General features: G+C 31.0%; 1 protein-coding gene across 4 annotated transcripts in view; it reads left to right on the forward strand.

Moving 5' to 3' along the window:
• Window positions 1–24,815, forward strand: part of LOC127739178 (mitogen-activated protein kinase-binding protein 1-like) — an 80,668-nt gene that overhangs the window by 50,403 nt on the left and 5,450 nt on the right. Inside the window, exons 21-32 of one of the 4 annotated variants that reach the window (XM_052250785.1) lie at window positions 5,767–5,870; window positions 8,995–9,099; window positions 11,987–12,078; window positions 12,959–13,029; window positions 14,142–14,260; window positions 15,413–15,567; window positions 16,972–17,011; window positions 18,127–18,183; window positions 18,682–18,747; window positions 20,468–20,533; window positions 21,001–21,052; window positions 22,628–22,759. In XM_052250785.1, coding sequence (XP_052106745.1) covers window positions 5,767–5,870; window positions 8,995–9,099; window positions 11,987–12,078; window positions 12,959–13,029; window positions 14,142–14,260; window positions 15,413–15,567; window positions 16,972–17,011; window positions 18,127–18,183; window positions 18,682–18,747; window positions 20,468–20,533; window positions 21,001–21,052; window positions 22,628–22,759 — 1,059 coding nt within the window. The remainder of the gene's footprint in view (window positions 1–5,766; window positions 5,871–8,994; window positions 9,100–11,986; window positions 12,079–12,958; window positions 13,030–14,141; window positions 14,261–15,412; window positions 15,568–16,971; window positions 17,012–18,126; window positions 18,184–18,681; window positions 18,748–20,467; window positions 20,534–21,000; window positions 21,053–22,627; window positions 22,760–24,815) is intronic. The other 3 variants (XM_052250788.1, XM_052250786.1, XM_052250787.1) reach the window with 3 other exon arrangements.

The raw sequence follows: 24,815 nt of genomic DNA on the forward strand, positions 1-24,815 counted from the left end.
TTCACTTCAAACTCTGTAGAATTAAAGATGATGATATGCAACCATTACCATGTGAAGGAATTTTTATTCTGATTAGTTTATCCAGAATTATGCCCCTTTCACCTTAGAAATGTTTACCTTTTACAAAACCAACCTTGTCATCGCAACCCCTCCTATATGGTTTATGGCATCTATATGAAACTTTGTACATTGTAAGATCCTAAAATGTAGATGTGCATGTGGAATAGGATCTTCTTTTATATAGGATACCAATCCAGTACCCACAAATGAAACCCCTTAATAATATCGGCCATCTTGTAAATGGGTTATTGTACCTAAATGAAAATTATGTAAAGGTGCTTAAATTTGTAGTATATTCAAAGGGTATTCGTTAAACTATCAGGTGCTATTTTTTATAATTTTGTGTGACTCTGAAATGAATACTCTGGATTCATTTATTTTCGTGGGTACCAATTTTTGTGGATTGCAGAAAAACTTGCCTTTTCATTGATACCTGATTTCGTGGTTTTGCCAAAGTCTGCATACAACCTGATAGAAATTTGTATTTCGTTGAACATTTAAATTCGTTGTTCATCTGTACCAAAGAAACCCACAAAAATTGGTATCCAACGAATAATAATGAATTTAGAGTAAAGTGGATGATTGTCTGAGTAAATGGTCCAAATTTTCCGCTCTTTGCATTTTAACTGAGAATTAATTATTATGATGAAACTTAAGAATTAAATGAGGGGCGTAAAAGGGGGTATCTGTACGGAAGAACGCGAAATAAAATTGCCATTTCACGATGAACGAACAATTAAAAATTTCTTGCGCGTTGATCTTTTTACCGATTTCACGAAACACGGTGAATAACGAACCTTTTTCACGGTTGCACGTGAAATAAAAATGGCAAAACACGTTGCACGAAAATAACCCTTTACCACCCTCTTTAATGAAATTGGGAATTCTTCAAAACTAAGATATCTGGAAATTCTAGTCATGAAGTTAAATTTGTCTTGGCTTATTTCAAGAAATCATATCAACATTTACTTAGTGTCAGAATTTGAAGGAAAATCAATGTAAGATCTCTATTGTATTTATGCCCTTAATAGGTACCCCCTCTTTTGAGGTCATGTTTGGTATTCCCAATAATGACTACTTTACAAAAGTTTGAATGTACCAAAATGAGTTTTGCCAGGACAATGTCCTGTTAACTATTTAGATGATAAAAGCTCTTCAAAAGCCATGCATATCAATAAGTAAGTAAGTAAAACTTTATTTGGATTCAGCATATTGACAAAATATTTGAGAACATAAGATCAGGTGATCTTTTCACAGAATAAACCAAAGAATCAACAATTTAATGTAAGGATTGTTGATGTTGAACAACATTCTAAATGTATATTATTTAGACAATATATGTTGTAATTAAGAAACTAGCCACCAATGAGCAAAAGACCAGGAAGTAAACAGCAAAGCTTATGCTATTAATAACTTCATTTTCCTCAAAAAATTTTGTTTACAGTCATTTGAATTGCTTGTGGTAGCGTGTTCCCCTTGAGTGCAGGAGGGTCAAATCAAAGACTTCAAAATTGGTATTTGCTGCATTTCGGCTAAGCACGCATCATCAAGGAGTAAGAGCAAAGATTGGTTGTCTCCCAGTCAGAATAATGTGTCTGGGTAGGGTGACATGTTTTCTTCTGGACTGTATCAGTGAACTACTCAGTATGTCGGCCTAGTACAAAGCAGGGTTAATATTCATATTACATTAACATGTTCTCATCCTGAATGTGCATTTATTATGCCGCTTGATGTTAAACAGCCATCCATCATCATCATTTGAATTGCCCAAAATATCATCATAAAAATGGTTGAAAGTTAATAACAAATGTAGAGCAAAGGAAAGATATGATCCACATAGAAACCATCAGTCAAACTTGTAATAACAAATTTGAGATATTAAAGTTTTTTTATGCCCAATCTACGATAGCAGAGGGGCATTATGTTTTTTGGTCTGTGCGTCTGTTCGTTCGTTCATTCGTCCGTCCGTCTGTCCATCTGTTCGTCTGTCTATCCTGCTTCAGGTTGAAGTTTTTGGTGAAGGTAGTTTTTGATGAAGTTGGAGTCCAATCAACTTGAAACTTAGTACACATGTTCCCTATGATATGATCTTTCTAATTTTAATGCCAAATTAGAGTTTTGACCCCAATTTCATGGTCCACTGAACATAGAAAATGATAGTGTGAGTGGGGCATCCGTGTACTATGGACACATTCTTGTTTATATTGAGAATTGACTTAGGCATTTATACAGTCTGAAATATTCATATTCTTTTTCTGTTGTTAAAATTATACTTTTGTTATCAAAACATTAAATAATGTAGATGTATTTATAGAGTCTAACATATTTGTATACTTTTCTGTTGGTAAAATGATATCTGTGTTATCAAACCTTAAACAGTGTTGATGTACTAACTGGTAAATAATGTCACACAATGCCTGTAATATGATTTTTTTCTGCTAAAGATACAATTCAAACAATGATATTAAGGTTGAAATCCTACTGTGTTTATTTAGGTTAATTAAGTATAGCTGTCAGAATTTATGTAAAATGATTACATAAAACACATTTAACATTATAAATGACAATTTAGAAGTCTGTTTCTCACCTATGGGGAGGGATTATTCTCGCTTCAAAACGTAATTGGATAAAACATGTTCCCCATGCTGTTAATCTCTTAATTTGTGATCTCAAGTATGATTAAACCTAACAAATAGAACTTGTTAAATACTTAAAGGATTAAAGTTAATCCAAAGTCATTAACTGTACAGCCATCTGTCTGTGATTATATTTACTGATAAGTAAAGCAGTTTAAAATATGCGAGTTTAAAATTTGGTCCAAAATAACAAGTTCTAATTTTCGGTATACAAGTTTCAGTGTTAAATAAAGAAGCTCACAAACTTTACTTAATCACCATTGTTTCAAGTGTTTAAAAGAGGCTCTTAAACCACTGTTGGAAATAGTCCTCAGAATATTAAACAGCTTGACTTTTTACACAGTATTAAAATGCCTCTTATGAAATGTAATCATGATCTACAAGTATTTAGTTATTTGGTTTTACAATTCTGGAAGAACTTCAAAACTTGATGTCAGCAAAATTTTACATACCTCGGTAGCTTTTTTAGCATCACCAAAATCTTATTCCAGGATAAAGATTTTTGATGACCTTAAAGCTCAAATTCTTTGTATAAGTTTTTGTGTGGGCAATTTCTCCTATAATTTTCCTTGGATTGAAATGAAAGTCAAATATATTTATCTTCATATTTATATATATATGTGTACATTTTTAATTAGTCCCCTACCGATGAAGTGAAGGGGACTTTAGGTTTGCACTCCGTCTGTCTGTCTGTCCATCCGTCAATCATGCAAATCAGTTTTCCACACTTTTTTTCTTCCTGCTTGAAGATATTGAATTGATATTTGGTATATAGTTTAGTCATGAAAAGTTACAGATCAAGTTCGAATTTTGTTCCGGTCTGATGATTTTGTCCAGAGTTATGGTCCTTGAACATAGAAAATTCACTCAAATAATCAGTTTTCCGCACTTTTTTTCGTCATGCTTGAAGATACTGATTTAATAATTGGTTTATAGTTTTATCATGACAAGTTACAGATCAAGATAGAATTTTGTTCCGGTCTGATGATTTTGGGTAGAGTTATGGTCCTTGGACTTAAAAAATTCACTCAAATAATCTGTTTTCCACACTTTTTTTCCTCATGCTTGATGATATTGATTTGATAATTGGTATATTAGTTTTATTATGACAAGTTACAGATCGAGTTAGAATTTTGTTTTGGTGTGATGATTTTGTGCAGAGTTATGGTCCTTGGACTTAGAAAATTCACTCAAATAATCAGTTTTCCACACTTTTTTTCGTCATGCTTGAAGATACTGATTTAATAATTGGTTTATAGTTTTATCATGACAAGTTACAGATCAAGTTCGAATTTTGTTCCGGTCTGATGATTTTGTCCAGAGTTATGGTCCTTGAACATAGAAAATTCACTCAAATAATCAGTTTTCCGCACTTTTTTTCGTCATGCTTGAAGATACTGATTTAATAATTGGTTTATAGTTTTATCATGACAAGTTACAGATCAAGATAGAATTTTGTTCTGGTCTGATGATTTTGGGTAGAGTTATGGTCCTTGGACTTAAAAAATTCACTCAAATAATCTGTTTTCCACACTTTTTTTCCTCATGCTTGATGATATTGATTTGATAATTGGTATATTAGTTTTATTATGACAAGTTACAGATCGAGTTAGAATTTTGTTTTGGTGTGATGATTTTGTGCAGAGTTATGGTCCTTGGACTTAGAAAATTCACTCAAATAATCAGTTTTCCACACTTTTTTTCGTCATGCTTGAAGATATTGACTTGATATTTGTTATATAGTTTACACCATGACAAGTTATAGATCAAGTTAACATTTTGTTCCAGTACAATTAATGTTTTACCGGTAGGGGACTACATATTGCCATGCAATACTCTCAGAATGCTTGTTATTATCACAGTTGTTTTAAGTAACCTCAATTTGCAACCATCAAATCGGCAATTGATGCTTCCAAATCTTCATTTACAATACTTTTATCTCCTAAGTCAAACCCAGAAGCAAAGCATTAATGCAAGAAACAATTAAGCCAGATGTTACTTAAAATGTACTTTCAAAGGTACTTCCTTTAAAGCATGCCTTGAGAGACTTATCAGCAAACAAGGATAACTATCATACCTGTAGATAGAAAATTTGTATATACATGTAAATGGCCTTACCCATGGTTCCTTATTTCACGTTTTTGGGAAACTGCTATTTTCATGGTATTTAGTTAGATTGTTGTTTGCATTTGTTACAGACAATGCAAAGAAAAGTTTAAATTAAGGTTTTGAATACTTGACCCTTTTCTATGTGTATCTAAATGAAATGCATGAAAAGTTATGTTCTTCAAATGATAATACAATGGATATTTTATAGAATTTTATCAGAGAAACTAAAATTAAAAAAGGTTTCTAACAAAAGCTGTAGAGTCTTTTAAGATAAAACAAATTTTCATAAAGTCTTCCAACTACCAAAGCACTGTGTTCGTTTTTTGAAATCTGGGAGGAACACTTATTAAGTAAAAGTTAATCTGTGAAATGATCTGTGAAGATTTTCACCTGGACTTTGATAAGTTGGTCTGATTAAGTAACTTACCTTTGCAAAGGAGATTTAATTGTAATGAAATCTTATCTACAGCATGATTGTAAAAAGTCATGAAAGATTGGGAAAAGATACTCCGAGTTAAGTTTTATGTGAAGTGCAAGTACTTACTGCAATGATAATTCTAGAGATCAAAGAGACGGTGGAAATAAAGAATTCCAATTGGATTTATAATTAATGACTAAGTTAGTACTTCTGTTTTATTGAGAATTACTCAATACTGACAGGAAAATATTTGAAAAAAAGGAATTGAATTGAAGAGAAAAAGCACCTAAATAATTGGAATTGACTTGTGCCAGATGTTGATAAAAAGCATGATTTAAAGGATGATTTAATCAAAGGAGATGTGAATTAATGCACCTCAGGGAGATTGCTATGATATAGTTAAAAAAAAGAAGCCAGCAAAAAGAGTTGTATAATTTTTATAGACATGAAATGGTGCAGAATCAGTTCACAATCTAATTGTAATTAAAGAAATAATAATGGATAAATCTGACTTGGTGTATTTACAAATTCTCTACATTTTAGACCGGAACATACGGAAATTACCTGCAGGAGATGATGAAGAAGATGATATCCCCAACATTAGGAGGGAGACGATGGTTATGCCACATCCGGAAAATACCCCAAGGGTAAGTGTTTTTTTCTTGTATTTGAAAAAAAAAAAATGATACCTGCATTAGCTTAAAACTGAATTTTCAATTATTTCAATTTTAATGGTACATGTATACAATGATATATAATCTGTACCTTTACACATAAATTACGTTGGTGAAGTTTTTGGCAAAATATAAACAAGCTAAAGCCTAATTAACCAAAAGATATTTTTAAAAGCCTTATTCAAAAAGATGTTTTACCCATATTTAGCTATTAGAATAAAACATCTTTCTGCAAATTATCAGATATAAATGTTAATAATAAGATCTTAAAATATAGAATTTTGACAGTTTATTTTTTTTTTTTTGCATTATGAGGCAAAAGTTTGAATCTCTGAAGTTATGTATTACCAAATTCATTGATGAAAATACTGACACATATCTTTAAAAAAAAAACATCTTAAGCATTATATTTGATATATTTATTATCCTTTTTTTAATTAAAAATTTTATGACACCAGTGGAAAATTATAGTTCATTTAAGCATATTGATGTAATACATGACCGAGTGTCTAGTAATAATAAGTATAAATCTGACTAAATTGAAAAAAATTATCAAAAAGTCTTAAAAGTATTGTAGTTATCTGTTCATTTCTAGCTATAAATTCTACATCGGGGCCAATTCAAAGCTAATAAATCTTGTTGGTTTAATATTTCATACTTTTACTCTCAAAATATATCCGTCTTAACCTTAGTTTACTTATAATAGACCCACCAGTGTGATTTCTTAAAAATCAGGATACTGAACAGAATTAAGTCTGGATTTCTGTATCTGTTGACAATTAGGGAAAAAAACATTGAATACATGCAAGTAAATTATTTTAAAAATGCTATTGCTAAAAACCAAAAAAATCACAGAAATTTACAAATTTACAGAAACCATTACAGTACATTGCTGTATCCAATATTTGATATATTTTGATTTCGTAGCTACATCTATTGACAATAATGTGGGGGGATGCTTTTGATCCAGAATTTATTTCTAAATAGAAAAATAACAAAAATAAAGAACTTGATTTGAACAAAACTAATGAACTTGGTTTGCACCTAAAAATAATGAACTTGATTTGCACCAAAAATAATGAACTTGATTTGAATTATGAATAATGAACATAATTAGAACCAAAAAAGACATTAGAAGATATGAAAATTTATTGAAATTGAAAAAATTGTATTGACTTATGTGCAGGTTTTAAATCCAGTGACTGGTTTCCCAATTCAAGATAAAAAAATAATTATTAGACTGAAAATGGCAGATAATTTAAAAGAAGAAATTTATTGAGATTTATTTTTTTTGACAAAATTAGTAAGACCTGTAAAAATTTAGATGGAAAAATTGTATTTGATCTGTTATCATGATTACAATTTACTCTGTCCCAGATATACCTAATTTAAGACAAAAAAATGGATATTTGGAAAGGAAATTATATTGATCTATGATTTTTTGTCACTCTGTCTCAGATAAGCATAATTTATTAAATTGAAGTGTACCAGTATTAATTTATGGGCTGTGGCTGTTATTATTAAGTGTGAGTGATTTTTACATGCTGTTCTTAGGACACAAGACCTAGTCAGAAATATGTCTTCTATTCAATTAATTTTTAGATGCTTAACTGTCATAATCTATTCACTTATAACATATCTGTCTTCTTATCATTTCTGCTGCATTAAATATATTTTAATATTGGAATATTTCAAATCTTCGGTAATGCAGGCATGTGTAGAACAATGTATGGGACCTACATGTTAGAAATTCCAAGTGAAATATGAATGTTTTCTGTCAATAATGCAGACGAGTTGTTGACCGTCAGATATAAATTGCCTATTGAATTTAACATTTGATTTGTCGTGGATTAGAGTGCATATTTTATCTGTCAGTAGTGGTTTAAGTGTCATCCTTGTCAATCAATGCCTTTATAGATGGGTTTATACGGATTTACTTATCTGTTTCTTAACATTACTGTCTCTATCAATGGGAATGCTTCAGGATTTTCGCTGTCAATGTATTCCCTAAATCCTAAACAATGCTTTTTAATATACAAGTTTGTCCTAAACAAATGATAGCTTTAAATTTACACAAATGGCAAAGTTTACACCATACATGTATATCTTTATTAAAAATATTATTCAGTTTTGAGATAGTCATAAGAATTTGGTCAACATTTACCTGTATAGATTAATTTAGTCTTCACCAATAGGGTAAGGGTTCATAGGAAAGACTGCAAGTGACATGGAACCTACTGTTATAATTATGTAATAGAATAAGGATTGATGAAAATTAATTTGTTGACACTTGATTTATTGACTTTGATAAATTCTTCAGTTATTCGCTGTTAGTCAGAAGGCAATTAGGTTAATTTACCTGTTATAATCTTATAACACATAGTTCTTGCTGTTTCTTATACAGATAAAATAATGCATAATTTTTGTTGCTTTGAATAGATTTTGATATTCTCTAATGATATTTTTAGGACTTCTTGTTTTTTTTTATGCCCCTGCTGTAGGTGACGGGGGCATTAAGTGTTACCCTTGACCTTCTGTCTTTCCGTCCGTCCCATTTTCATTTGTTGAAGCTTGAGCAGGGGCATTCGTGTCCTAAAACACATTCTTCTTTTATTTTAACTTTATTATGATTTAAATTTATTAATTTGGAAGTTTTTTGCTTGAAAGTCATAGTCTTTATGAGAACCTCACCATAACTTCTTAAGGTTTTAGAATATTATTTTGACACCCAAATGAAATTTATTTTAGGATATTTACTTTTTTGTAACAAGTAAAATCTGAAATTTCTTTGAATTTTAAAGTGTGCTTATTGATTTGAATTATAGATTACTGTTACACCTTCGAATCTACTCATTTTTTTCTTCAGGTTGTACATATGAAGTCTTCACAGCCCTCTCTCCTTAAGAAAGAACATGAATTTAGAAAATTGCTTCCTAAAAAAAATATTCTTTAGGAAGTTAACCAGATTTATTATGTATTGATAATGTCTATAACATAAGATATTTAATATCACATCATTAGTCAGGAGAATTTTAACTAGACTATCGTTGAACAATTCTTATCATGACCAATTAAGATAAACAATTGCTATTTACAGAAAATACCAGTTATATTTGATGATGAAAGCAACCAAGGTGAAGATGATGAAGATTTTTTCCCATCATTCCACAGAGAAGATGAAAGTCATACTACATGGGATGAGGTTTGTTTGACAATTTTATTAAGTTCATTTCATAATGATTTTTTTTTGAAAATTTAGAATTGATCACTGAAAAAAGTTTATTTTATTTTACTTAGTAATTATAATATATATAAGACTTGAAACAGACAGCTTTTTGGGACATTTTAGCAGTGATCAGTTACAATAAATGCAATCTAGGGGAAAGTATAATGAAAATATTTGGTCAATACCACATGATGTCCTAAAAAATTGTCCATTACTGAAAATATATGAAAATATGTTCAGAAAAAGGGTTCTCTTCTGTCATCACTCCATGAATATTTGGCTTTTGTAAGGCCTCTTTTGAGGAGGACAATTTTGTTATAGTAGTACTAAGCAGATGACTCTTAGAAGTATGTTGGGTTTGGTGTATTCACTATGGTTGGTTGATTAGTTGGTTTATTTTTTTATGCCCTTATGTTTTTCGGTCTGTGCGTCCATTCATTCGTTCGTCCATCCGTCCCGCTTCAGGTTAAAGTTTTTGGTCAAGGTAGTTTTTGATGAAATTGAAGTCCAATCAACTTGAAACTTTATACACATGTTCCCTATGATATGATCTTTCTAATTTTAATGCCAAATTTAGAGTTTTGTCGCCAATTTCATGGTCCACTGAACATAGAAAATGATAGTGCGAGTGGGGCATCCGTGTACTATGGACACATTCTTGTTTCTTTTTGGATCTAAAGAAAACAGCAACAAAGTAAAAAAAAGTGCCTTTTGCAAGTCAGGAACCAGGTTGTTGTAGTGTTGCAAGTTAGGAACCAGGTTGTTGTAGTGTTGCAAGTTAGGAACCAGGTTGTGGTAGTGTTGCAAGTCAGGAACCAGGTTGTTGTAGTGTTGCAAGTCAGGAACCAGGTTGCAAAAGAGGGACGAAAGATACCAGAGGGGCAGTCAAACTCATAGATCGAAAACAAACTGACAACGCCATGGCCAAAAATAAAAAGACAAACAGACAAATAATAGTACAGATGACACAACATAGAAAACTAAAGACTAAGCAACACGAACCCCACTAAAAACTGGGGGTGATCTCAGGTGCTCCGGAAGGGTAAGCAGATCCTGCTCCACATGTGGCACTTGCAAGTTAGGAACCAGGTTGTTGTAGTGTTGCAAGTTAGGAACCAGGTTGTTGTGGTGTTGCAAGTTAGGAACCAGGTTGTTGTAGTGTTGCAAGTTAGGAACCAGGTTGTTGTAGTGTTGCAAGTTAGGAACCAGGTTGTTGTAGTGTTGCAAGTTTGGAACCAGGTTGTTGTAGTGTTACAAGTCAAGAACCAGGTTGTTGTAGTGTTTCAAGTTAGGAACCAGGTTGTTGTAGTGTTGCAAGTTAGGAACCAGGTTGTTGTAGTGTTATATCTTAATGTTTTTTGGTCTTCAGCAGATTTTGATGTTTATAGTCTGTTAAATTTATTCCCACCTTTTTAGTCACAGGGGATAGCGTTACATATTGTTTAAGGCTTAATATATTGTTGAAGATGGTATGTTTAGTTGTTTTTTATGCCCCCGCCGTAGCTTTAAGTTTTACCCTTGTCCTTCTGTACGTTCGTACATACGTTCGTACATGCGTCCGTACGTACGTCCAAAAGTTGGTTTCCGTTCTCTAACTTTAGTTTGCCTCAATCAAATGTTATGAAACTTGTACACAATGCTTAATACCACAAAACACAGATCAAGTTTGAATTTTGGTGGCGTCACTTTAACCGTTCTAGAGTTATGCCCCTTTACAAATGGAAAAATTGCTGAATTTTTCGTTTCCGTTCTCTACCTTTAGTTTGCCTCAACCAAATGCTATGAAACTTATACAAAATGCTTATTACCACAAAATACAGATCAAGTTTGAATTTTGGTGGCGTCACTTCAACTGTTCTAGAATTATGCCCCTTTACAAATGGAAAAATTGCTGATTTTTTTGTTTCCGTTCTTTAACTTAAGTTTGCCTCAACAAAATTTTATGAAACTTATACACAATACTTATTACCACAAAACTCAGATCAAGTACAAATTTGGGTAGCGTCTCTTTTACTGTTCTTCAGTTATGTCCCTTTATAACTTTATATGATATGCAAGCGGTGGCATCATCTGTGTCCCATGGACACATTCCACATTTATTTTTGTACATGTGTCGTTTGGTTACTATCTCATTACTCCACAACTCAGAAAAAAATCCTTAGAAAAATTATGTAAACCAATAATATTAAGTAATCTTATGACCTAGAAGAAAGACGTATTCATTAAGATTTAAAATCTTTAATTTTAGTGGTGGACTTGAAAGTCTTTAAGTCAAACTGTGAACTTGAAATGTAGTGGTCAGCATGCACTGGTCATTTAAAAGGCCTTGAATTTCTGTAATGTAATATTAAGCAAAACAATTTACAGTTTAATTCCAGCAACTGGAGTGCTATTATAGATTAGTATTACTGTTTGTAAAAATTAAGACTCAAACTTTTATTATTGCGATGTTCACTGTCATATTTTAATAATAAATGAATATAAAATCCCTGTACTTTGTATTTGGAGGGTATATAGGAATATGAGTGTCTGTCTGTCCATCTGTCACACTTTGTGTCTTGGACACAACTGTTGTACTGTAAAACTTAGGTTGACCAAACTTGGTATCCATATGTATAATGGAAAGGCATTGTTCAAGGGGTATATTCCAACTATGTGGACAGCTTTAGTTTATTTTCCACTTATCAGAATTTGTTTATAGAATTGTATCTGGCAATTTTAAAAGATACTTTTAATCATATCTTTATAGTAATCCAACAAAAAAAAAACAATGAAACTTTGAAAAATGAGTCAAATATATGAAAAAAAAAAATTGCTTGCACGTGCCAATTGTTAATGAAGATTTCTGTTTTGAATGTTATAGACAGCCATTCAGAGAAGTGACAGTATGGATGAACTACAAGAAGGCGATGTTATATATCTGCCTAGTGAAGATTCATCCAGTAATAATGAAAGGTAATTGTGCCTCATGCATAACAATGTCAACACATAGGGATAAATATATGTCAGCATGTATTGGCCCTGTCAGTCATACAGTAACTCTTACAACAGCCTACTCCCGACTTTTATAATGGAAATGAACATGTGCAATTCATTTAATCTCATTCAATTCTTCAAATTTTCAAATAGGTTTTTGATGATGTTCAAAGAAGAGAAGAAAAGAAAAGGGAGGGGGGGGACATATTGCAGTTTATACACAACATTCTTTGAACACCATCCAAACATTCACCAATGCTAGCGCTATTTCAAGAATAACTATGGCACTTGTTTTCAATCAAAAACTCACTTGGATTTTATTTGTTATCAATTCAGTATAGTATGCTCAGTTTCATATGATTCCATTGATATTAGTTTTTGTGGTTTGCATAAAAGTTACACTTTTGTTGATACTTGATTTCATGTTTTTTTTTATGCCCCAGCCACTAGGCAAAGGGGGCATTAAGTGTTACCTTTGTCTGTCCCAAAATTGGTTTCCATTCTCTAACTTTAGTTTGCTTCAACCAAATATTATGAAACTTTTACACAATGTTTATTACCATAAAACACAGATCATGTTTGATTTGGGTGGCGTCACTGTTACATTTCTCTAGTTATGTCCCTTTTTAAAGTTATTTGCCAAAGGGGGGGGGGGGGGGTCATCATCTGTGTCCCATGGATACATTCTCCATTTATTTTTATATAATTACAAGATTGTTACCAAAATTTCACCATATACATTAGATATACATAAACACACAAATACATATTTATTAATATATGGTTTACATATAATGGTTCTGACAGTTACATTCTAATGGATATATTTTGTGTTCAATAGATCTTCTTTTAATTGTAGTGCTTTCACAATATTTCCTGGCTTAGGAGAGAATAGGAGACGTAGTTTGACCAACAAGAGTCAAGATGCAGGTAAAACAAATAATAAAATCTCAATAAACTTGCCAAAAAATTTTTTTTTTAATTTGCTGCAGAGTCTAAGTTTTTTAATTAATGCAAAAAAAAAATGTCATTGAATCTGGCAAGCAAAATGCCCAAGTTAAGTGTGACATTTTTTTTAATGTGAGAATTAAAAACTTACTTTTACATTTGAATTAAGTTGATATTTATTGCCATCCGGTATTAGGTTAGAGTTTTGAATTAAGATAGTTTACCAAGAAGTTGTGGTCACTCTTAAACTTGGCTTGAAACTTAGAACACAAGTTCATTATGATATTAATTTTTATGCGCCCATTTACGGGAAGTAATATGGTATACCTCTGTCCGTCCGTCTTCAACATGTCGGACAATAACTAAAAAATGCTTTAACCAATTTGCATGAAACTGGTGAATTGTTTATATCTATTGACGTGAGCTCCCTTTCAAGTTTTATAAATTTTGCATTTTCGTTTTGAGTTGTGGGGTTTTATTCATTAAAAAAGGGAGGTTTTCCAGTTATCGAAGAATTACTCAAAAATGCTTTGAGCAGTTTTCATGAAACTTTGGTGAATTGTTTATATCTATTGACGTGAGCTCCCTTTTGATTTTTATAAAATTTAGATTATATGTTTCTGAGTTTTGGAGTTTTTTCATTAAAAAAGTGGGATTTTCCAGTTTTGGGACAATAACTCAAAAGTTCTTTGAGCAGTTTTCATGAAATATGGTGACTGGTTTATATCTATTAAAATAACCTTCCTTTAGTTTTTATAAATTTCTGATATGACATTGAGGAGTTATGGAACTTTATTCTTTGAAAAAACGACGGGTGTATCATGCGCTCATGGCGCAGCTTTTTATTTGAAATATTTGCCAAATGAAGGATTCACTGAACATGGAAATGTGATACTTTAAGCAAGCAGACTCAATGGAAAATATCTATGTCTTTGGGTCCTAAACTTTGTGTTTTGAGGAAACAAGGAAGTCCACTGAAATAGGTATCCCCCACAACAATAATACTTTTACAGTATATCTGCAATATCTTGTTCTTTGGTCAATACAAATGAAAGATATACTTGCATATTGACTGCATATCAAATTTATTTCAGAATCAGACCTGACAGATCCTGTATCATTAGAAGACATTGAAAATGAAAATGATAATGATTCTTTTCCATCAAATCCAGTTACACCTTCAGATGAAGGATACCAGAAAACACAGAACAGGGTAGGTTACTCCATTTAGACCAAGCTAACAGTTCAGATGTAGGATATTAGAAAACAGGGTAGGTAACTCCATTTAAACAAAGCTACCCATTTAAATGAAGGATATTAGGAAACACAGAACAGTGTAGGTAACTTAATTTGAATGAAGCTACACATTCAGATGAAGGATATTTAGGAAACGCAGAACAGGTTAGGTAACTCCTTTTAAACAAAGCTACCCATTCAGATGAAGGATAACAGAACACATATAATCAGTTAAATCAACAACACCTTCAGGTGAAAGTTATTAAAAAACAGAGAAAAGGGTTGTTAACTCTATACAAATCAATCACCTTATTTAGATAAAGGACATCAGAAAACACAAAATCAATAAAATGCAATCACACTTTCAGATTAAGGGTAATAAAAAACAATTAAAAGGGTAGGTAACTCGATACAAATCAAGCACCTTATTTTGATGAAGGCACATCAGAAAACACAAAAATTTTACAAATTTTAAAATCCAATCACACTTTCATATGAAAGGTATCAGAAACAAAGAAAAATGGATAGCTAACTCTATACAAATGAAGCACTGCAATTCAGATGAAGGCACATAAGAAAACAAAAAATCAGTGAAATACAAACACACTTTCAGGTGTAGAAATCACATATAAGGGTAGGTAACTGTTCAGTTCCTTTAAACACAATACTCAGATTATGACAGCCAGATGGTATCAGATATCTTAGAACAGGATATGTAACTCTTCTTCAAATACAGCTACATATCAGATTAATGGTATCTGAAAATAAATGAGTAGGTAGATCTACAGTTTAACTTAATGAAGGATACAAAGAAACACCTATTGATTTAGGAAGTCTTTGACCATTGCTATACAGTTTTAAATCATGGTTAATACTTTGAAAGTTAGAATAACATTCTTCAAGTCAAAAACCCAATGTACAAGCCTCTACCATAAAATCAAGATTGTGAACATCTTGAATAAGCACAAACACACTGACAAAGAATATGTAGTAACAAGAAAAATTGAGAAAAGTAAACAGCAAATAATATTCTTACTTTCATAAGAAATGGAAGGAGAGTTTTTATTTTTGTATTTACTGATTTTGATTGCCTTTTTATAAATGTCTTTTAAACATTCTCTTTTATTAGGAAAAATTCCTGCAGGATACATTTGAAAATTTGGCATTTTCCCCCATCCCAAAGGACAGATTTGAGAGAAGTTTGGAAGACTTGGAGAAACAGACTGGCTGTCAGCCAGATCTCAGAATGAGCCTATCTGCAAGATTTCAGTCTAAAAATCCAAGGTATTTTTTTCCTCTGTAAAATCAACTTCTACTACTATTGAATAATTATTGTATACAAGATCTGTATGAGTGAATTAATATTGAATTGATTGATATGTGGTTGATTTATATCGTGCAGCAAATATTACATAAATATTCAGGACAATAACATGTTAATGTCAGATGAACATACTCTATTTTAGGTTATAAACTGACCTGGATTTCTGATGCTATTGCTTACGAGGCAACATTCTACAGGAGAACATAACACTACCTAGACACATTTTTCTGACTCCAAACCCAACTACTTACTTTCAGTCCTAAATGCACATTGCTTAGGGAGAAAAACCAAAAACTAATTTCATTCAATATTTTTGCTTTTCCTGGAAATATAACCCATGGCCTTTCAGCACTGAAGACAAACATGCTACTGTAAGAGATTTAAGAGGTTAAGACAAAAAGAAAATATGAAAGCTGCAGTAAATGTATCTACACCATGAAAAAATCATGTGAAATGCAGTAAAGTTCAGGGTATATTACTAAAGAAATGCCATTACTGTAAACTTTTTTTTATGCCCCACCTACGATAGTAGAGGGGCATTATGTTTTTCGGTCTCTGCGTCCGTTTGTTCGTCCGTCCGTCCCTTTGTCTGTCTGTCCCGCTTCAGGTTAAAGGTTTTGGTCAAGGTAGTTTTTGATGAAGTTGAAGTCCAATAAACTTGAAACTTAGTACACATGTTCCCTATGATATGATCTTTCTAATTTTAATGCCAAATTAGAGTTTTGACCCCAATTTCATGGTCCACTGAACATAGAAAATGATAGTGCGAGTGGGGCGTCCGTGTACTATGGACACATTCTTGTTTATATTGCATTCTTAGGAAACTATCAAAAAAGATCAATGCAGTATTATATCAGTGAACAGAATTAATTATTGTTTGCAGTTACATGTCTGATTTCACAAGTAATCATTTCAGTATTCAAAATATAGGATAATCCAAGCTACATAAATCGGCAAATTTAAGTACTGTAAATTCAGAAATTATTGCAAGGATTTTAGTATTGCTAATAAAGAAACTGGGTGAGTATCACAATGATAAGAACTCACATTCTCATATCTGATATATATATGTATCTGTATACAGATTTTCTTTGAATTGCAATAATTAATTTCACATTTTGTCCATTCTTCAAACTCGCAATAATAAATGCACACGATAATTTCTGAATTTACTGTACTTTTAAGATTGTTATCAATTTACAAAATTCTCAGTTGGGAGTAAACCAGGAATATATTTGTTATATCAGCTGATATTTAATTTAAAAAAAAAGGAAATCTTCAATCATTCATATGTTGTCCTATGTCTGACATAAATATTTGTTTTCTGTATTTATTTTTATAAGTGAAAATGAACTATTTTACAGGAATATGGCAGTACAACAGAAGTCAGACAATTGGTATGATGTAAGTATCCCATTTACTGAACAGTTACTGCATGAAATCGTAACACATAACATAACGTTGCATGTCACGTTCGAATTCTATGCCAAAGAATGTTCTAATTTAGACTCAATTTGCCAAGAAATTCAAGATAATTTTTTGATCAAAATGAGATTTTTTTTGGAGATGCTTCAAATATATAAATTTGATATTTGCTTCCTTTAGAAAGACACAGTGATAAGTCAGTGTTTTTTGTGAAGAAAGACATATGAGTAGGATCATGGGTCTTTCTTCATAAATTGGTTTTAGAAATCATGCAAAAAAATGGTGAAAATATTCTCCTTTACCTTAGGTATAAACCACAGAACTCTCCTTTCAAAAGTTATGGTCCATTGAGACATTATTCAGTTAGTGACTTTTGAAAAGGTAGATACAAGGTTTTTTAGTCTAAGAATATAACATTTAGAGAGGCCAAACGCTGAGGTTTATATGATTTTTTTAGTATGTTTGACAAAATCAGTACCAACTTCTGTAACTCTTGTTTTTAATGTTGAAATAAGCTTTCAGTTTGACAGTTTACTTTATTTGGCTTTGTAAAGGTGTAGGAACATTTTGGGCACCTTGCATTACATTATGTAAAGAATTAGATAAAAAATAACTGTAACTAAGGACCTCAGCCAATCAGAAAAGTCAGTATCTGGAGTCATATATTTAAACTTGATATCTTATATCAAAATATTCCAGTAATAGCTTTGATTAAAACCTTAACATGATAACATATGGTTTTCTTACAGCTATTTATATGAGTGAACAAATGATTAGATTTTAATGAGACTCTGCATGGAGGTCCTGACTGTGATTACTGGGTCTTGTTTAAATGTGATCACTGACTCAAATGTCATGATCAGTTAATGACAAGTACCTGAATATGACTCTTTTTTTAGGATCACTATTATACAAACAGTTCCTACTGGCTGTGGTTAAAGCTCTGAATAAATTGTAATTACAATGTATCCCCATGCAGGGTTTCTGCTAAACAAAGACGTAATACAAAATAATAAACATGTAGTTATAATATAAAAATTAGTTTAAAGACGAATGAAATATATGAGTTTTAAGATAAAACGTTTTGTTTTCAGCACATGTTATCTGAACTGAAAGCATTTAAGGAAACCTTTCAGATAAAAAGGCCAAAGGTATTGGAGAGGGAGTTATTTTTTAATTTCATATTGTGGGATATTATATGGTCCTCCAATGGAGGAGCACCACCTTTTTTGTTTGTCGTGGATTCATGTAGTAGTTCATATCTGTTGTTCACATGGTTTGTTTTGGTCACATTTTTTGTTCAACATTTGTTTATTTGTTTTATGGAATGGCTTGTATATAGTTTTAGGATAACCTGTTTATTTTGCAGATTTTTTTTCATGTTCTATCCTTATTTTTTAGAGGTTTCCTGGATGACAGATGTTGTGTAGTACATCACAAATAATTTTGGCTTATGAATATAAAATTATTTGGAACTTGGACAGCAAAAACTTGTATGAATTGTAGGATAATTTTCATTATTGAATTCATATACTGATATCAATTTTTTATAGTTATGAAACTGAATGTTTTAGCTTAAAATAATTGCAACTTAAATTTTATTTTATTATGTAATGAAAATTCAAGACTGCACCTATGTTTATTTATAGTCTTTTCAAAGAAGAAAGTCTGAAATGGCTCGTACTGTTGATGAAACCAGGAAGAAAATTGAAGCTGTAAGTGAAAGTCGAATTATCTGTTTCATACGTTCTATAAATAGACCATTTTCAGCTTTGAAATCTTGCAGCAGGATCTGATTCTACCTATATCTGCAGATGTTGTCTTTTTCATAACATTATTTATTACTAGCCATTAAATATGAAGTTTAAAATGTGGTTCATTTGCCGTTAGGTCAAGTTGTTGGTTGCTGCAGCCTATCAGGACTTCTGAAAAATTGAAGAACTTGTTCATTATACCAGTATTCAATAGAGTTATTCACTTACTTTCCTAAGATCAGTTGAAAAGGATTTTGTACATTTTGATCCTGAAGTATCAATTGTTGTACTTAATTGTGACATAACAGTTTTATTCCTATACTCTGTGTATAGCTTCAATTAAAACTTTAACCAGCTTTTCTGATGCATTGGATTTTGATAAAAAAATATTGATGAAAAATATTGGTTTTATTTGTTTTACACTTTTTCACTGTTAACTAAAATTTGAAATTACAATGCATGTTATATTGCTCTAATATTGTTCTTATTTTGCATGTGCTTTTTTGAATAAACATTTTGATTTAACAAATAACTATATATTTTTTTTGTTTCATGCAATTTTATTTTTAAAAAGTGTTTTTATAGAAAAAGAATGTGATTACTTTAGAATAAGTTTCAGAAATGAGGAAATGTTACAATTTAAGATTCCAGTTTAAGTCATCACAGCAATGTTTTAAAAAGGAAGTTAAGTTTGTTCACACCATTCTAAAACCTGTCTGACATTCTGAACTGTCAATACCAAGCTGTAAGATACACAATCTTAGCATATGCTTAGTATTTTATGCAAATAACTTATATGTGTAATACAATCAATGGCAATGATTCTGTATCAGCCATCCATGATGATATCCTAATCTGTGTGACATCATGTTATCAATATCAGTCTTGGTTACAAAGGATTTATCAAACCCAATATCAACCCTCTAACAATATAACCCCTCGAGCAGAGTTCATGGGAAAATATTGGTGTCTCCAGTTGATACGGATTTATATATATAAAAAACCTATTTGACATTCTCTATTTTACATATGCTTAGTTAATTGAAAAAATATACTGGTAATTAAAGGTAGTGGAAATATTCATAATGTATGATTCCACAAAAATACAAGGTTTACTAAATTTCATGTGTAAAAATAGTTTTTGGTGCTGACTGGACATATGTAAAATTTTACATGAATTTAAAATATCAGGAGATGAGGTCAAACTAAATAATTGTACAGGTTTCTCCAAAAGCATTGAAATTTAAGTTTCAATTTCAGATGTAGATTACATTTTAATGACATCCAGCCAATAAATAATGCCTTTGCAGTAATTTAAGATCGATGTCACATTATGTTTTATAATCCTTGTTTGGTCAGATTTGGTCTACTCTCTCTAAAGCTAGTAAAATCATGAAATTGAAATCTGAAAATCAGAAAAATTGAATGAAAGGTATACTTTATAGCCAAAACTTTTGGTTATCTCTTAACTTAAATGTAATTTCTTCCTAACTGTCTCAAGAAATGTGGGTATTTCTATTTTTGGTATATCCATAACTTTCTTTATCAAAATAAAAATATATAATTGGTTTTTTTTTATCAACCAATTACAACATTTAACAAAATATGAGAATGGATTAGAAGGTAAAATTGTGATTAAATGGCTTCTTAATTTAACATATTGATGTGTTTTATGATTTAGATGGCATGGAAGGATGATAGTCCAGAATCAGAACAGGTAGAGAGTGCCCTGTCATCACCATGTCATGTAAGTACTGATACCATTCATATATCTGCTCATTTTATTGCAGTTGGTCAATTCTATTTTGTTAAACTGTGGATTCATTATTATTTGTTGACTACCAATTTTTTGTGGATTTCATTGGTTGAGGCAAACCTCAAATTTAAATGTTCAACAAAATATGAATTTCCTGTAGGCTTGTTTGGAAACTTTGGCAAATCCACGAATTCAAGGTTCCATGAAAATGTGATTTTCCAATTCCAATTTAAGAAAATTTGGACCCACAGTAGATGCTATTTAAAAAAATTTTAGCTGTTGAAATAAAATTACTCAAGTGAAACAGTTTGATTCATGTAGCAAACATAAAAAATAAGTTCATATATTCTCCACAGCACGCTATTTTATACACAAATTCTATATCAAAACGCTACATAAGCACCACAGAATTTGCAAGAAAAAGGAAATGTGGATATCTTAATTTTTTATTTTTTTAGGATACAAAAGTGACGAATAGCTTCTTGCCAAAGGAAGAGGACATTCATAAACGTAAGAAAAAATTAGATTTTTTATCCTAGACAATTTTTAATGAGGACATTTTATAATAAGGACATTTTCATTTATGTGTTTTAATGAGGAAGTAGTTTAATGCCCCATTTATGGGCATTATGTTTTTTGGTCTGTTCGTCCGTCCGCCCGTCTGTCTGTCCCGCTTCAGGTTAAAGTTTTTGGTCGGTAGTTTTTGATGAAGTTGAAGTCCAAACAACTTGAAACTTAGTACACATGTTCCCTATGATATGATCTTTCTAATTTAAATGCCAAATTAGAGTTTTGACCCCAATTACACGGTCCACTGAACATAGAAAATGATTGTGCGAGTGGGGCATCCGTGTTATATGGACACATTCTTGTTCATTTATAATTTTTTACCTACAAGATTTAACACGGAAAATTAATACAAGAAATTTTTACAATCGGTATTTAGGGAAAATACAAAGTTTAGTATAGTGTAGATTTATTACATTAGTTATTATAATCACTGATAATAATTGTGGCTTCGAAGCCCTCAACTAAAAAAATGTCTAGTTTCAGACTTTTACCTTTAAAATCAGGTGACGTTTTTAAACTTTAAAAACACATGGTCAACTAGGATAATTAAAGAACCAACAAAACTGGTACACAAGGAATAAAAATTATTTTACAGTATATAAATTCACATTCACCTTTTTGATAAATCACTTATATATTAAAATTACCTTCACACATTCCTTTTTGGCACCATTATAACTAATTCACGTTTTTTAAATGTATTGCTCTTTTTCTCCTTTGAACTGTTATATTAGGATGGTACTAAAAATCTGAATAAATATTTTCTCAATATCTAGACAAAGAGGACTTCTAAAGAAAATATTTATTTACAAAGCATTTTTTACAAGGGTCAATTCTATTTAGTTTTGCTCTAAAGGCTTTTTAAACAAATTTACTTAAATAAAAAAAACATAATATTGCTTCATGGAGGTCTTAGATTTTAACAGATGTCAGTTTTTAGCTCTTATAGACACTTACTGATACAAGTGTTCTTAAACTTATTTTCTTGGAACCAGTTACAGTTAATAACATATACATTTTATCTAGAGCTATTTTAACATTTATTAGATATCTTAACCAGTATTGTTCAGGGAAACTGAGTGCTTCATATGACTTTTTTCTTAAATACCTCACTTCCACTTTGACAACTAGGGTTTGAATAACTGAAATTATTCCAAACAGATCTTCATTTTATTAAGATAGCATTATGAAAGATCTTGTATGCAAATTTTGGTTGTAACAGTTTAATTAGCCCTGACCACTTACGAGAAAATTGTTCAACATGTACATGGTTTCTGCTGTTTTACTAAATGGCATTTACAGAAGCCATAACCACATATTTTTGTATGGAAGATGCAAGTTACCACATATTTTTTTTATAATTAGTGAATATGACTTTGAAATAAAAACGCTAAGTTAGGCATGCTGTAGGCAATGATGCATGTCAGACCATATAAGGAAACATGAATTTGTCATACAAATGATAACATACATATATATATATGCTAGTGCTATAATATTTCCATTGCATTTAAGGCCCAAGAACACCAAACACTTTACGCATGAGCTGGTCAAACTTTGACTTGCCAAAGCAACCAATCATAGAAGAGAAAATGCCTCCATTCAAAAGTAGATCCACGCCTAGCACGCCTATCAGAAAAAGCATTGGTAAAACTATATTGCCTTCTGGCACACACAGACCACAGTGGCGTAGTCAGATTCCAACACCTGCTTTTATTAGTAGACTTCACAGGGGTAAAGTTGCCAAAAGCATGGAAACAGTTCGAAAGTTTGAACTTGTCCCCTGTTCAATAATTAACACATAGATAGTTAAGCATTGAAGTTAAGCTTCTACTAATTGCAAATTGTTATGTTTGCATTTGTTGCAGATGTTATTCAGACAAAAAGAAATATTTGCGAATGGCAACATTACCCAGATTTTTTCATAATACCTATTATCAAATATATATTTCTAACATCTTTGATGTATTTTATGTAGTACTTGTATACGTGTACATGCAATGTTATGGCATTTCAGCATATTTTTAGCATTAGGCCACATGTATAAATTTTAGATTGTTCCCTCACTTCGATGGATTATTTATTTTCAATCGTACTGTAGATTCATTATTATTCATTGGATACCAATTTTTTGTGGGTGTAGGGGAATCACGAATTTAAATGTTCAACGAAATAAAAATTTCTATAAGAATGTATGCATACATTGTTTAAAACAAGGAAAATCAAATATACTTGAAAATGCAAGTTCTCCTCCATCCATGAAAATTGTTACCCACAAAAATAAATGAATCCACAGTTTATGAATAAAAAAAGATTTAATATCTATAAATTCTGAGTCATTTTGGTGAAAATCAACCAAACATTTTTTTAAAAAGTTCCTCTCTTACTCTTTTTATTTTTGAATATGAGGATGAGATTCAAAGACTTAACTTCATGTGGCCTTAATGACTTGTCAGCTTTGAGAAAAGGGTTGTTTGACACAAATTATATTTGAGTTTCAATGTTTGTGTTTTTTATTTGTTACCAATAGTTTTAGCACTTTCTTAATGTCTTAATGACTTTCCATGTCTGCTAAAAAAGACATATTTTACCCGTAGTTAATGTTGAGTATCCTTTGTTCAGTTGAGTAATAGTCACAAATTAATAAATAGATGTTGTAAAATGCAAGTGGTTGATTCGTTTAAATTATTTTTTTACCAGTAAAAATCTACCTGTTTTGCCATGTTTTTCCTTCTATTACAGACATTACCATAAAATCTTTATATAGGAAATAACTTATCCATACTTTATAATGCTGGGGATCAATTTATTAGTGCTATTATCTGTAAAATTTCTTTAAAAAGATTGATATTTCGAGTTTCAAATGTTATTTTAGTAGATTTAATTATTACCATTGAACTCTTACCTCAGAAATGAAACATTTTCTTTCTTACACTGCAAAAAAACAAAATTTATTTGTAATGCATTTTTCATTTAGTTGTTTTATATGAAAAAAATAAAGATCTCCAAAATTGTTTAGAATTGGTGATATCCATATTGTTTGTATTAAATCTATATATATATATATATTCATTTCTTAGTAAAAAAAAATCTTCACCTAACATTATATATATTCATAGAATAGTTTTGCTTCCAACTTTTCAGTGTGCTAGACACGCGGTGAAGGATATTTTATTTAAACGTGTATACAAAATATTTAAATGCACTCATTATTCATAGAAATAAATTAAACATTTTAAAAATCAAATGAATATTTTATTGTGCATTTGAAAAATGTGTTTTTTGGAAAACAATAATATAGATTGTATTTAATACTTGTATAGTCTTCCACATCAAGAATTTTTTTTAATATGTAAGTTGAACATTGTAGAATGAAAAATTCACTTACAAAGAGGTGCGATACAACAGTCTGTTCAAGTTAAATTTGAAAATTATCCCAAAAATATTGAAACCAAGTTGGAAATCACGATTACAGTTTTATTTAATGGCAAAAGATAAACAAATTCACTTCATTTGAACTTTGGTGGATAGTTGTCTCATTGGCAACCATACCACATCTCCTTATTTTTATAAAGTATAGGGGGAGTAACCAGGAGACTTTCAGGTAATTAATCATTGCAAGTTTATAATTGGGAGAAGTTATTAATCATTTATCAGACATTGACATGGCAGTAGAAGCATGAATCTAGCATCAATCAAATTT

This window comes from Mytilus californianus, unplaced genomic scaffold (assembly GCF_021869535.1).
Source record: "Mytilus californianus isolate M0D057914Y unplaced genomic scaffold, xbMytCali1.0.p SCAF_4, whole genome shotgun sequence".
NCBI classification, from domain to species: Eukaryota; Metazoa; Mollusca; class Bivalvia; order Mytilida; family Mytilidae; genus Mytilus; species Mytilus californianus.